At 43.2% G+C, this 12500-nt stretch overlaps 1 protein-coding gene across 8 annotated transcripts in view; it reads left to right on the top strand.

The window, feature by feature from the left end:
* The window catches only part of LOC143301505 (uncharacterized), a 32941-nt gene that overhangs the window by 20398 nt on the left and 43 nt on the right, over positions 1 to 12500 (top strand). For 3 of the 8 annotated variants that reach the window (XM_076615840.1, XM_076615842.1, XM_076615834.1), the window contains 9 exons: positions 2927 to 3064; positions 3813 to 3950; positions 4809 to 4946; positions 5513 to 5650; positions 7990 to 8127; positions 8745 to 8882; positions 9853 to 9990; positions 11300 to 11437; positions 12006 to 12500. The exon at positions 12006 to 12500 is cut by the window's right edge and continues 43 nt beyond it. In XM_076615840.1, coding sequence (XP_076471955.1) covers positions 2927 to 3064; positions 3813 to 3950; positions 4809 to 4946; positions 5513 to 5650; positions 7990 to 8127; positions 8745 to 8882; positions 9853 to 9990; positions 11300 to 11437; positions 12006 to 12133 — 1232 coding nt within the window. In that variant the 3' untranslated portion in view covers positions 12134 to 12500. The remainder of the gene's footprint in view (positions 1 to 2926; positions 3065 to 3812; positions 3951 to 4808; positions 4947 to 5512; positions 5651 to 7989; positions 8128 to 8744; positions 8883 to 9852; positions 9991 to 11299; positions 11438 to 12005) is intronic. The other 5 variants (XM_076615837.1, XM_076615836.1, XM_076615838.1 and 2 more) reach the window with 5 other exon arrangements.

Raw genomic sequence — 12500 nt, 5'->3', positions numbered from 1 at the left:
CACGTATGTGCAGCTGGTTCTGGGATGGATCTGATTTAGGTATTGAAAGACTGAAGCTGTGATGATTACAGGATTGAACCTGGCCACAAAATCTCTGTGTGTGTGTGTGTGTGTGTGTGTGTGTGTGTGTGTGAGACTTGGGACTTAAGACACATGGAGAAAGAAAAAAAAAACGTTCAAAGAGAGTCAAAAGAAACGTTGGAGGTCATACCTGGACATACTACAAATGAAAACAACATTAAAGGAAAAACAAAAACGATAATAAATTATGGATATAGATAGATATAATGATATAGACATACATACAATGTATGAGAGGGGTGATGGAGAGACTGATCTTTCATGACGGAATTAAAGAAATTATAGGCCAAATGCTTCTCTTAATCTTTCTACATCATAACTGGATATGCAACAATTAAACAAACAAAAACAAACAAAAAAACAACAACAACAAACAAACAAAAAAAAACAACAACTGCAAACAAACAATAAACATAATCATGGACATACATAGATACATACATAGATACATACAATGTCTCAAACACACACACACACAGAGAAAGAGAGAGAGAGAGAGAGCACACACACACACACACACACACACACACACACACACACACACACACACACACACACACACACAGAGGAGAGAGAGAGAGGAGAGAGAGAGGTATCTTGGATGGGGAGATGAAGAGAGGACAGAGGGAGAGAAGGAAGACAAAATGTGATTCACCAGAAATTGAGAGGGGGGCTGGGGGGGGGGAGTGAGGAGAGTGAGAGAGAGAGTGAGAAGACAGTTGGGGGAAGAGAGAGAGAGAGAGAGAGAGAGAGAGAGAGAGACAGAGAGAGAGAGACAGAGAGAGACAGAGAGATGACATGACATGATATGACATGACAATTTATTGTGAAAAGCATTTACAGCCATTTTGACAAGGGGGGCGGGGTTACAAAAACTAAATAAATACAACGAAACACACACAACAACTGTAAAGAAAAGGGTAGGAAAAAGAACAACAACAAAAAAAGCAAACAAAGGGACCATTCATTGTCATAATTTATTTGCTTACATAATAATTAGTGAATCCATTTATTCATTAGCATTAAGGAGTCGTCTGTATATAATAACGTGCATTTTAGTTGATTCTTTTTACTGTCTTCCCATTCTCCAGTGCTTTCTGCTTACATTTAAGTGCCACAGTAAGACATTCTGATATAGCTGTTACCATCACTTCATTCTCGTTTTTAAGCACGTGTTGCATGCGGGGTCAAGTCATTAACGGGACTTAATTCTATGGTGAATGGATATTTGTTTCGTATGTGTGTATATGCAGGACAGTGGAACAAAACGTGAATTTCGTCTTCTTTTTCGAAGCCACACATTGGGCAATTGCTGTTTGCTTCAGCCTCAGTTAGACACCATACCTTATGGCTCCTCAGTCCGCATGCTCTAAGTCGTAATCGTGTAAGGGTATCTCGGAATTTCTTGGTGGCAATAAATGATAAATATTTTTTCAGCGCCGAAAGTATCTTTAAACGAGTAGTGTCAGCTGTACGTTTCATTGTGTTCTATTTCTGAATGCCAGTTTTGTTTATAACAAGAAATCAATCTATCTTTGAAAAGTGCGATGAAGTTATTTTCATATCCAACACCTTGGCATAACCATACAATACCAAAACCATTGTTTTTCAAACTTTTCTGTATTTTCGATACCCAGTTATTTTTTTCCAGTTCATTTTGTAAATGGAGTATTTCATATGTTTGTCTGCTAATTCTAGTTGAAGGCGGTTTTGTTAGTCTGAGCCAATATTTAACACATTTCACTGCAGTTCTGAAAAAGACAGGATACCTGCCTGTCTCCCCATACAACAGCTTATTTGATGAGCGCATAGGTACATTCAGAAACCGTTAAATTGAAAATGTACGCACCTTTTTATCTGGCTAACAGGTCCAGGTTCTAAACCCCAAATTCAGTAGCATACGTAAGTATGGGTTCTATTTGGCTGTCAAAAAGTTTCCAGAGCGAAGAGTGGGAGAGACATATAACAAGGATTGATATACTGGAAGGGAAATGATACATTAACATGAGAGAAATTCTAGTAAATTAACTGAGTATGCAAAACAGGTAGTGAAAGAAAGGGAGACAGGGGCAGGGGTGTATCGATAAAGAATTTATTGTGAGAAAAAACCATATCATTGATATTTTTTTTTTATAGAGCATAAAATCAAGCGTGGAAATTCAGTTGAGAACGAGTGAGAGATGGGGAAGCATATCAATAAAGAACCAAAGTGATGGGAAACTGTATTATAGTTTGTAATATTGTATTGTGTTGTATTGTAGTATTCATTTTTGTCACAACAGATTTCTGAGTGAAATTCGGGCTGCTCTACTCAGGAACAGCACGTCGCCACACTGAGAGCGCCACCTTTTTTTATAGTTTTTCCTGCATGCGGTTTTTTAAAATTTGTTTTCCTGTCAAAGTGGATTTTTCTACAGAATTTTGCCAGGGACAACCCTTTTGTTGGAGGGCACTTTGATTAAACTTCCTCCACTGAAGTCAGGTACCTATTCACAGCCGTGTGGAGTGAGGAAAGTCGCAATAAAGTGCCTTTCCCACGGACACATCACCATGCCGAAACGGGGCTTCCAAATCCAACATCAACTGATTCTGCCACAACACCTCACAGACGAACGAAGGACAGGACGATTCTTGTACATCTACGTCTCTCTGTGGTTTTGATTGCTCTAACTGCCAGTTAGTGGATCCATGCTTCTCTGCAGTTCTGACTGAATCTATGTGCCAATTATTGGATGATAACTTAAGCTTCGTTGTATCCGGATTGTCAACTAAAAAGTTCTCAGAACTTGTAACTGAATCAACTCTGTTTTTTGTGGTCACGTTGTGTTGGTCTCTTTATTTCCAGCCACCCCAAAGGGCTGTCTCCACCAGGGCGTAGAATACAAGAATGGGGAGACCTACAAGGATGACTGCAACACCTGTACCTGTATGGGCAACAACCTGGCTGCCTGCACTCTCATGGCCTGTCTGCATAAACGTGATGGTGAGTGTATCAACACTGTAAGAAAATGTCTGCAGCTGGTTCTTAGACAGAATCACTTTCAGGATTGAAAAACTGAAGGTATGGAGAAACAGGTAATGAAAGAGAGACAGTGCGAGACTGATTGGATGTGCGTCGATAAAGAATTGAATGTGTGACAAAAATGATATCACTGATAAAGATTTGCATTAATCAACTGTGTAAATTTGGTTTAGAGAAAATGAGAGAGTGGTGGAACAGGAGTTTTGGTGGGAGATACTGTATCATTAACAAAGAATCCCCTAAACCAAGCATGCAAAACAAATATGGGGAAAGAAAGAGATGGGAGTGGGAGAGGGGGGTGGGGTGGGGTGGCGTCGGCAGTTTTACCCTCCCCGCTGGTCAGGTGCCCATTCCCACCCAGGTGGAATGAGGAAAATCACAGTGAGGTTCCTTTCCAAAACGGGACCTCCAACTCCGTGAACATTAGATGAGAAGTCCAACAACGCAACGAATTTTGTCATGGCGTCCCCACTTTGAGGACACAGAAAAATGAAGAAATGGACGTTTCCTGTAAATCTATACTTTCCGTCCCTGTGGTTCTGATTGTATCTATGTGCCACTTAGTGGATGATATTTCAAACTTTGTTGTATTCAGATCGTAACATTTTGTCTCACGTGAATAGATGTTCTCAGAACTTGAAACCGAATCAACTCATGTTTTTGTGCAATCACCTTGTGTTGTATTGTTTGTTCTCACCTGCTGACACAGCCACCCCGAAGGGCTGTGTGTACCAGGGTGTAGAATACGAGGCTGGGGAGACCTACAAAAATGACTGCAACACCTGTCGCTGTGTGGGCAACAACCTGGCTGCCTGCACTCTCATGGCCTGCCCACATAAACGCGAGGGTGAGTGTATCAACACTGTGTTGCCTTTGTGGACTTGTCCGAATGCAGTGACACCTCCTTGAGTAACTGAACTAGACTGAACTGAACTGTCAGAAAGTGTGTGCAATTGGTTCTGGGATAAAACTGATTTCACATTGAAAGACGAAGCCGTGGAGATTACAGTTCAGAACACATACGCGAGACCTCTCTCTCCCTCTGTTGCTCGCTCTCTGTCTCTCTCTCCATGTGCGTGTGTGTGTGTGTGTGTGTGTGTGTGTGTGAGACAGAGACAAAGTGGGGAGAGACATACGTAGGAAGAAACAATCAGGCAATGAGAATCAGAGAGAGAGAGAGAGAGAGAGAGAGAGAGAGAGAACAATGACATTGGCAAATGCTTCACTGGTGGTAAAATAGGAGATAAATGTGCTAACATACGCAGAGTGTGAGAGGTACATCATAAAGAATGATATGTTGGGTGAGAGGTAACATACTGATAATATTGATAATAAAAATATTACACTAATCAACCATGTGAAATGGGGAGTGAAAGAGAAAGAGACATGTGTAGAAGTGTTTCAATAAAGAATTAGACGTGTGGGAAAAAAATGATCATTTATGAAGAACTGCATAAATCAAGCATGCTTTTTGGTCCATAAAGAGCTAGAGAAGGGGTGGACGTATCAGTTTGATAGGAGACAACCTGTGTGTGGTTTTGATTGTATCTCTGTGCCAGTTTGTGGGTGGTATCTTACGCTTCCTTGTATTGGGACTGTAGTATTTTGTCTCACCTGGAAATTATTTCTCAGTACTTGTAACGAAATTTTTTTTTTTTTTGTTTGTGTGTGTGTGATCACTTTGTGTTGCTCTGTTTGTTTCCAGCCACCCCAAAGGGCTGTGTGTACCAGGGTGTGGAATACAACGCTGGGGAGACCTACAAGGATGACTGCAACACCTGTCACTGTATGGGCAACAACCTGGCTGCCTGCACTCTCATGGCCTGCCCACACAAACGCGATGGTGAGTGTATCAACACTGCAAGAACGTGTCTGCAGCTGGTTCTGGGATGGAATTGAAGCTGTGCAGAAATAAGTAGTCAGGTTAAGAAAAAACAAAACAAAAACATCACTGGTAAAGAATTGCATAAATCAAATTAACCGTGGTCGAGAAAAAGCGAGAAAGCTGGTAAAATATCAATAGAGAATTAAGTGTTCGGTGGGAGATAGCATATTAGCAAAGAATCATATAAATCAAGCATGTGAAACTGGCACAAAGAACGAAAGACACTGGAGTGGGGGGAGGGCAGTTTTAACCTTCCTTGACCGAAGTGAGGTACCCATTCATACTTGGGCCTCCATCTCTGATCACAGGTGAATACCACATCAGAAGCCCAACGAACCAACAGTTTCTTGTAAATCTTCGCCTCTCTGTGGTTTTGATTGTATCTGTGTGCCAGTTAGTAGATGACATCTTAAGCATCCCAGTATTCACATTGTAACATTTTGTCTGGCATGTATAGATTTCCACGGGAATCTATTCTGATTTTTTGTGTGTGATCAAGTTGTATTGCTCTGTTTTGTGTTCAGCCACCCCAAAGGGCTGTCTCTACCAGGGTGTAGAATACAAGGCTGGAGAGACCTACAAAAATGACTGCAACACCTGTAACTGTTTGGGCAACAACCTGGCTGTCTGCACTCTCATGGCCTGCCCGCATAAACGCGATGGTGAGTGTATCAACACTGTAAGAAAGTGTGTGCAGCTGGTTCTGGGATAGAATTGATTTCGGCACTGAAAGCTTGAAGTTTTGGAGATTACAGGTTTGAACATGGACAAATGATCTCACTCTGTGTGTGTGTGTGTGTGTGTGTGTGTGTGTGTGTGTGTGTGTGTGTGTTTGGGGGGAGGGGGGTGAGGGGTGTGTGTGTGTTTGACAAAGTGGTAAGAGACAGGGAAAGGGAGTCAAAAAGGGATTAGGGGTGGGGGTTGGAGAGGAGAGACAGAAACACACAGGTCAGATGGATCAAAGGAAGACAAAATGTGATTCCTTAGATAGAAAGGGAGGGAGAGAGAGGGAAAGAGAGAGGGAGAGAAGAGACAGTGAGAAAGTGGGGAGAGAGAGAGGAGGGGGAGACTTTGAAGAGAGATAGTGGGGAAAGAGAGAAGGAAAAGAGAGAAAGAGGAAAGACATAGATAGACAGACAGACCGACCGAGACAGAAACAAAGAGAGACAGAGAGAGATGTCACTGACATTGGCAAATGTTCTACTGAGGGTACAATGGGAGAGAGATGGTAAAACATACGTATAATGGGTAAAACATACCATAAAGAATGATATGTTGGATGGTAGATAACATATTGATAGAAAAGAAATGCTAATACATTAATCAAGACTACAAAATAGGTTGGAAAGAGAAAAAGAGAGGGACATAGGGAGAGTGAGTGAGAGTGAGAGAGAGTGTGTGAGTGGGGTGAGGTTATTTATAATTCGTGAGAAAACATTATCAATAGAGAATTGCATAAACCAAGCATGCAAATTTGGTTTAGAAAGAGCGAGAGAGGGAGAGTGAGAAATATAAAGAACCAGAGGTCTGGAGAGGTAGAAGATCCTCCTAAAGTTCAGCTGATTGCGTCATTCCACGATGGCATGCAGGCGAGAGTAGAGGAAAACACTGACATGTCGGATCCGTTCCCTGTGGTAAATGGAGTGAAGCAGGGCTGCGTCCTGGCACCCACACTGTTCTCCATTCTCTTCTCTGCCATGCTGATTGACGCCTTCCAAGACTGTGACCGGGGCATCTACATTCAGTTTCGCACAGATGGCAAACTTTTCAACTTGCGGTGACTCCATGTGTTTGAGGCACTGTTGAGAGAGTTCCTCTTCACTGATGACTGCGCGCTTGCTGCACACACCCATGAGGACATGCAGTTCATTGTGGACAGGTTCTCAACCTCCTGCAGGTGCTTTGGACTCACCATCAGCCTCAGTAAGACCGAGTCCATGTACCAACCAGCTAGCTCACAGAACGCCAGTGCCTCCCCACCACCTGCAATCAAGATCGATGACAGAGAGATCAAGTCAGTCAACAAGTTTTGCAACCTGGGCAGCACCCTATGCAGCAACAGTGCCCTTGATGCAGAAGTGACGCTGCGCATCGCCAAGGCCAGCTCCACCTTTGACAGACTCAACAACAGGCTGTGGAACAACAAAGGCATCAGGCTCAGCACCAAAATCAAAACCTACAGAGCTGTTGTGCTGACGACCTTGTTGTACTGCTGTGAAACATAGACGACGTATCACCATCATATTCAACAACTTGAGCAGTTTCACCAGAGATGCCTACAAAAGATCCTCGGCATAAAGTGGCAAGACAGGGTCTCCAACCTCCAGGTTCTAGAGAGGAGCAGCCTGCCCAGCATCGAAAGCCTGCTGATCCAGTGCCAGCTACGCTGGACAGGACACGTTGTCCGCATGACAGACAGCAGGATCCCGAAGATGCTTTTGTATGGCCAGCTGAAGGAAGGCCACCGTGAACTTGGAAAACCCTGCAAGTGCTTCAAGGACACCTTGAAGAAAAGCCTCAAAGCCTGTGACATAGACATTGCTTCCTGGGAAACTGATGCCCTTGACCGCTCTCGCTGGAGGATGCTGTGCTCTAGTGGCATAAAGACGTCTGAAAACAGGAGAATGCTGGTCATTAAGGAGAAGCGTGAGCGAAGGAAGCCGGGCTCAACTTCTGGAGACGTTTTCCCTTTCAACACCTGTGGGAAGTGCTGCGCATCCAGAATCGGCCTCTTCTCCCATATGAGGACACACACCGACAGATAAACATGCCTGCCTACTCATCTGTCAGTCCGATGGGAGACTTCATCAGAGGTTTGACAGGACACAACCTCTCTGTGGTTTTGATTGGAACTGTGTGCCAGTCATTTCAGCTTCGTTGTGTTCAGATTTTAACATTAATTTTTGTCTCGTGTGGATAGATGTTCTCAGAACTTGTAAACCAATCAACTCTTTTTGTGATCACGTTGTGTTGCTCTGTTTGTTCCCAACCATTGACACAGCCACCACAAAGGGCTGTGTGTACCAGGGTGTGGAATACAAGGCTGGGGAGACCTACATGGATGACTGCAACACCTGTCGCTGTATGGGTGACAACAAGGCTGCCTGCACTAAGATGGCCTGCATACACAAACGCGATGGTGAGTGTATCAACACTGTAAGAAAATGTGTGCAGCTCCTTCTGGGATGGAATGGATTTCTGCATTGCAAAAGACAGAAGATGTGATGATTACAGGTTTGAACCTGGACACAAGAACTGTATCTGAATGTGTGTGTGTGTGCATGTGTGTGCGTGCGCGCGCGCGCGCGCGTGTGTGTGTGTGAGAGAGAGAGAGAAAGTTTGAAGAGAAATAGTAGAGAAAGAGAGAGGAGAAGACAGAGTGGGGAGAAAGAGAGGGAGGGAGAGAGAGAGTGAATGAGGAAATGAAAGCATAGGGAGGGAAACGTAAATGAGAATGGAAAATGTTTTATTGAGGGTAAGATGGGATTGTAAATCTATGTGTCTCTGTGGTTCTGACTGTACCTATGTGCCAGTTAGTGGATGATATCTCAAGATCAAGACATTTTGTCGGGCATGGATATTAGTTCTCTATAGTTTTGATTGCATCCGTGTGCCAGTTAGTGGATGGCATCTTAAGTGTTGCAGTATTCAGATTGTAACATTTTGTCTCGCATGTATATATTTCCACTGAACATGTAACCGAATTTACTCTGATTTTTGTGTGTGATCACGTTGTGTTGGTCTGTTTGTTTCCAGCCACCCCAACAGGTTGTGTGTCCCAGGGCGTAGAATACAAGCCTGGAGAGACCTACAAGGACGACTGCAACACCTGTAACTGTTTTGGTAACGGCATCGCTGTCTGCACTCTCATGGCCTGCCCGCATAAACGCGATGGTGAGTGTATCAACACTGTAAGAAAGTGTGTGCAGCTGGTTCTGGGATAGAATCAATTTCGGCATTGAAAGCTTGAAGTTTTGGAGATTACAGGTTTGAACATGGACACATGAACTCTCTCTCTCTCTCTCTCTCTCTGTGTTTGACAAAGTGGGAAGAGACAGGGAAAGGGAGTCAAAAAGGGATTAGGGGTGGGGGTAGAGAGGACAGACAGAAACACACAGGTCAGATGGATCAAAGGAAGACTAAATTTGATTCCTTAGATAGAAAGGGCGGGAGAGAGAGGGAAAGAGAGAGGGAGAGAAGAGACAGTGAGAAAGTGGGGAGAGAGAGAGGAGGGGGAGACTTTGAAGAGAGATAGTGGGGAAAGTGAGAAGGAGATGAGTGAGAGAGGAAAGAGACAGAGACAGAGATGTCATTGACAATGGCAAAAGTTTTACTGAGGATGCAATGGGAGAGAGATGGTGTAATATACATATAATGGATAACACATATCTTCATATCATAAAGAATAATATGTTGGATGGTAGATAACATATTGATAGAAAAGAAATACTAATACATTAATCAAGAATACAATATAGGTTGGAAAGAGAAAAAGAGAGGGATATAGAAAGAGTGAGTGAGAGTGAGAGACTGTGTGGGGTGGGGTTATCAATGATATATATATATATATATATAATTTGTGAGAAAACATCATCAATAGAGAATTGCATAAACCAAGCATGCAAATTTGGTTCAGAAAGAGCGAGAGAGAGAGAGAGCGAGAGAATATAAAGAACTAGAGGTCTGACAGGGCACAACCTCTGTGTGCTTTTGATTGGAACTGTGTGCCAGTTATTTCAGCTTCGTTGTGTTCAGATTGTTACACTTTGTCTCGCGTGGATAGATATTTTCAGAACTTGTAACCCAATCAACTCTTTTTGTGATCACGTTGTGTTGCTCTGTTTGTTCCCAACCACTGACACAGCCACCACAAAGGGCTGTGTGTACCAGGGTGTGGAATACAAGGCTGGGGAGACCTACATGGATGACTGCAACACCTGTCGCTGTATGGGCGACAACAAGGCTGCCTGTACTAAGATGGCCTGCATACACAAACGCGATGGTGAGTGTATCAACATTGTAAGAAAATGTGTACAGCTGGTTCTGGGGTGGAATTGATTTAGGCATTGAAAAACTGAAGGTATGGAGATCACAGGTTTGAATCTGGTCGCAAGGTCTCCCTCTTTCTCCTTGTGTGTGTGTGTGTTTGTGTGTGTGTGGAACATACAGAGAAAGAAACAAGCCCAACACGGACAGGGGATTGGGGGATGAAGGAAGAATCGGAAAGAAAGATATTACAAAGAAAATAAAGATAAAATGTGACTCATAAGACAGAAAGGCAGACAGAAGGGTGATGGTAGAGAGAGAGGAGTGATTGTCAATGATGATAGAAACTGTTTTATTGATGGTAAAATGTGAGAGGGAGATGGGGTAAGCTACGCAAAGTGTGAGATACATATTGTATGAAATGCTGATTGGGAGATGATATACTAATAGTAAAGAAATACTAGTACATCAATCAAGCATGCGAAATAGATTTCAAAGAGACAGAGAGACAGGGGTAGGGGTGTATTAATAAAGAATTAATATGTGAGAAAAAAATCATTGATAAAGAGTTGCATGAATCAACTGTACAAATTCGGTCAAGAGAGAGAGAGAGAGATTAGGGATACATCAATAAAGAAGTGGATGTTTGATGGTAGACAGCATATTATTAACAAATAATTACATAAATCAAGCAAGTGAAACCGGTATGGAGAAAGACAGAGATAGGATTGGGGAGGGGGTGCGGTTTAAACTTCCCTGACTGAAGCCAAGAACTGATTACACCAGGGCTGAGTGAGGAAAATGGGAGTGAAGCGCCTTTCCCAAGGACACAACACTATGACGAAACAGAAAAATAGGAGTGAAGCGCCTTTCCCAAGGACACAACACCATGACGAAACAGAAAAATAGGAGTGAAGCGCCTTCTACACCATGACGAAACAGAAAAATAGGAGTGAAGCGCCTTTCCCAAGGACACAACACCATGACGAAACAGAAAAATGGGAGTGAAGCGCCTTTCCCAAGGACACAACACTATGACGAAACAGATCCTCCATCTCTGATCACTGGTGAACACTACATCAGAAGTCCAACGTTCAACTGATTCTGCATCAGCAATTCCCACCGATGGTACACAGAAGAATAAAGGAAAGGACGTTTCCTGTAAACCTGTGCCTTTCTGTGGTTCCGATTATATCTATCTGCCAGTTAGTGGATGATGTCTTTGTGTTAAGATTGTAACATCTTGTCTAGAAAGATCTCAGAACTTGTTACTGAATCAACTCCTAATTTTTGTGGTCACGTTGTGTTGGTCTGTTTGTTTCCAGCCACCCCAACTGGCTGTGTGTACCAGGGCGTAGAATACAAGCCTGGAGAGACCTACAAGGATGACTGCAACACCTGTAGCTGTTTTGGTAACAGCATCGCTGTCTGCACTCTCATGGCCTGCCCGCATAAACGCGATGGTGAGAAAGTGTGTGCAGCTGGTTCTGGGATGGAACTGGTTCCGGCATTGAAAGCCTGAAGTTGTAGATATTACAGGTTTGAAGATGGATGCAGTCTATCTGTGTGTGTGTGTGTGTGTGTGTGTGTGTGTGTGTGTGTGTGTGTGTGTGTGTGTGTGTGTGTGTGTGTGTGTGTGTGTGTGTGTGTGTGTGTGTGTGTGTGTGTGTGTGTGTGTGTGTGTGTGTGTGTGTGTGTGTGTGTGTGTGTCACAAAACAAAGTGGGGAGAGACATACAGATAAATGAATGGCCAAAGATAGTCAGGGACTTGGGGTTGGGGAAGGGTGAAGAGGAAGGACAGAAACAGAGAGGGAGAAAAGGAGGAAAGAAAGATATAATGCGATTTGTGTGACAGAGAGGGGGAAGGAAGAGAAAGAGAGAAAGAGAGAGAGAGCGTATTGATTTTGAAAAATGAAAACTAATTGAAGCAAACAGTATGCGATGTAGAGTGCATAGATGTTCTCAGAAGTTGTAACCTAATCAACTCTTATTTGTTGTGATCATGTTGTGTTCCTCTGTTTTGTGTCCAGCCACCCCAAAGGGCTGTGTGTACCAGGGTGTGGAATACAAGGCTGGGGAGACCTACAAAAATGACTGCAACACCTGTAGCTGTTTGGGCAACAACCTGGCTGCCTGTACTCTGATGGCCTGTCTGTGATCATCTGTCCATGGTCCAGACGTTCAAAGCTACTGAATCTCCCTGAGATGACGTCACTGCAATACCCTGGATGTCTGCATTATCCCTACCAACTCCACCCGAATTTTAGTCCATCCGTATAGCTTAAATCTTTCTGGCACCTGTGTTTTCCACTGTCAGAGAAGATTCTGGAACGCTCAGATACTTTTCAGCAATGTGAATATCATTCAGCAATGCAAATAGATAACGTTTCACGCCTGTACAAGAGGACACACAACTTCTTCCTTTCAGTGATGTTTAGTGTTAGCTATTAAATTGGAGCACTGAAAAAAGGTTGATGTCTTTGTAATTAAAAAGTTACGTCCTTATTTGAATTTGGTTAAACATC

Source organism: Babylonia areolata, chromosome 27, assembly GCF_041734735.1.
Source record: "Babylonia areolata isolate BAREFJ2019XMU chromosome 27, ASM4173473v1, whole genome shotgun sequence".
Lineage (NCBI taxonomy): Eukaryota > Metazoa > Mollusca > Gastropoda > Neogastropoda > Buccinidae > Babylonia > Babylonia areolata.
Note: the sequence above shows the minus strand (reverse complement) of the source record. Positions and strands in the feature narration are given on the sequence as shown.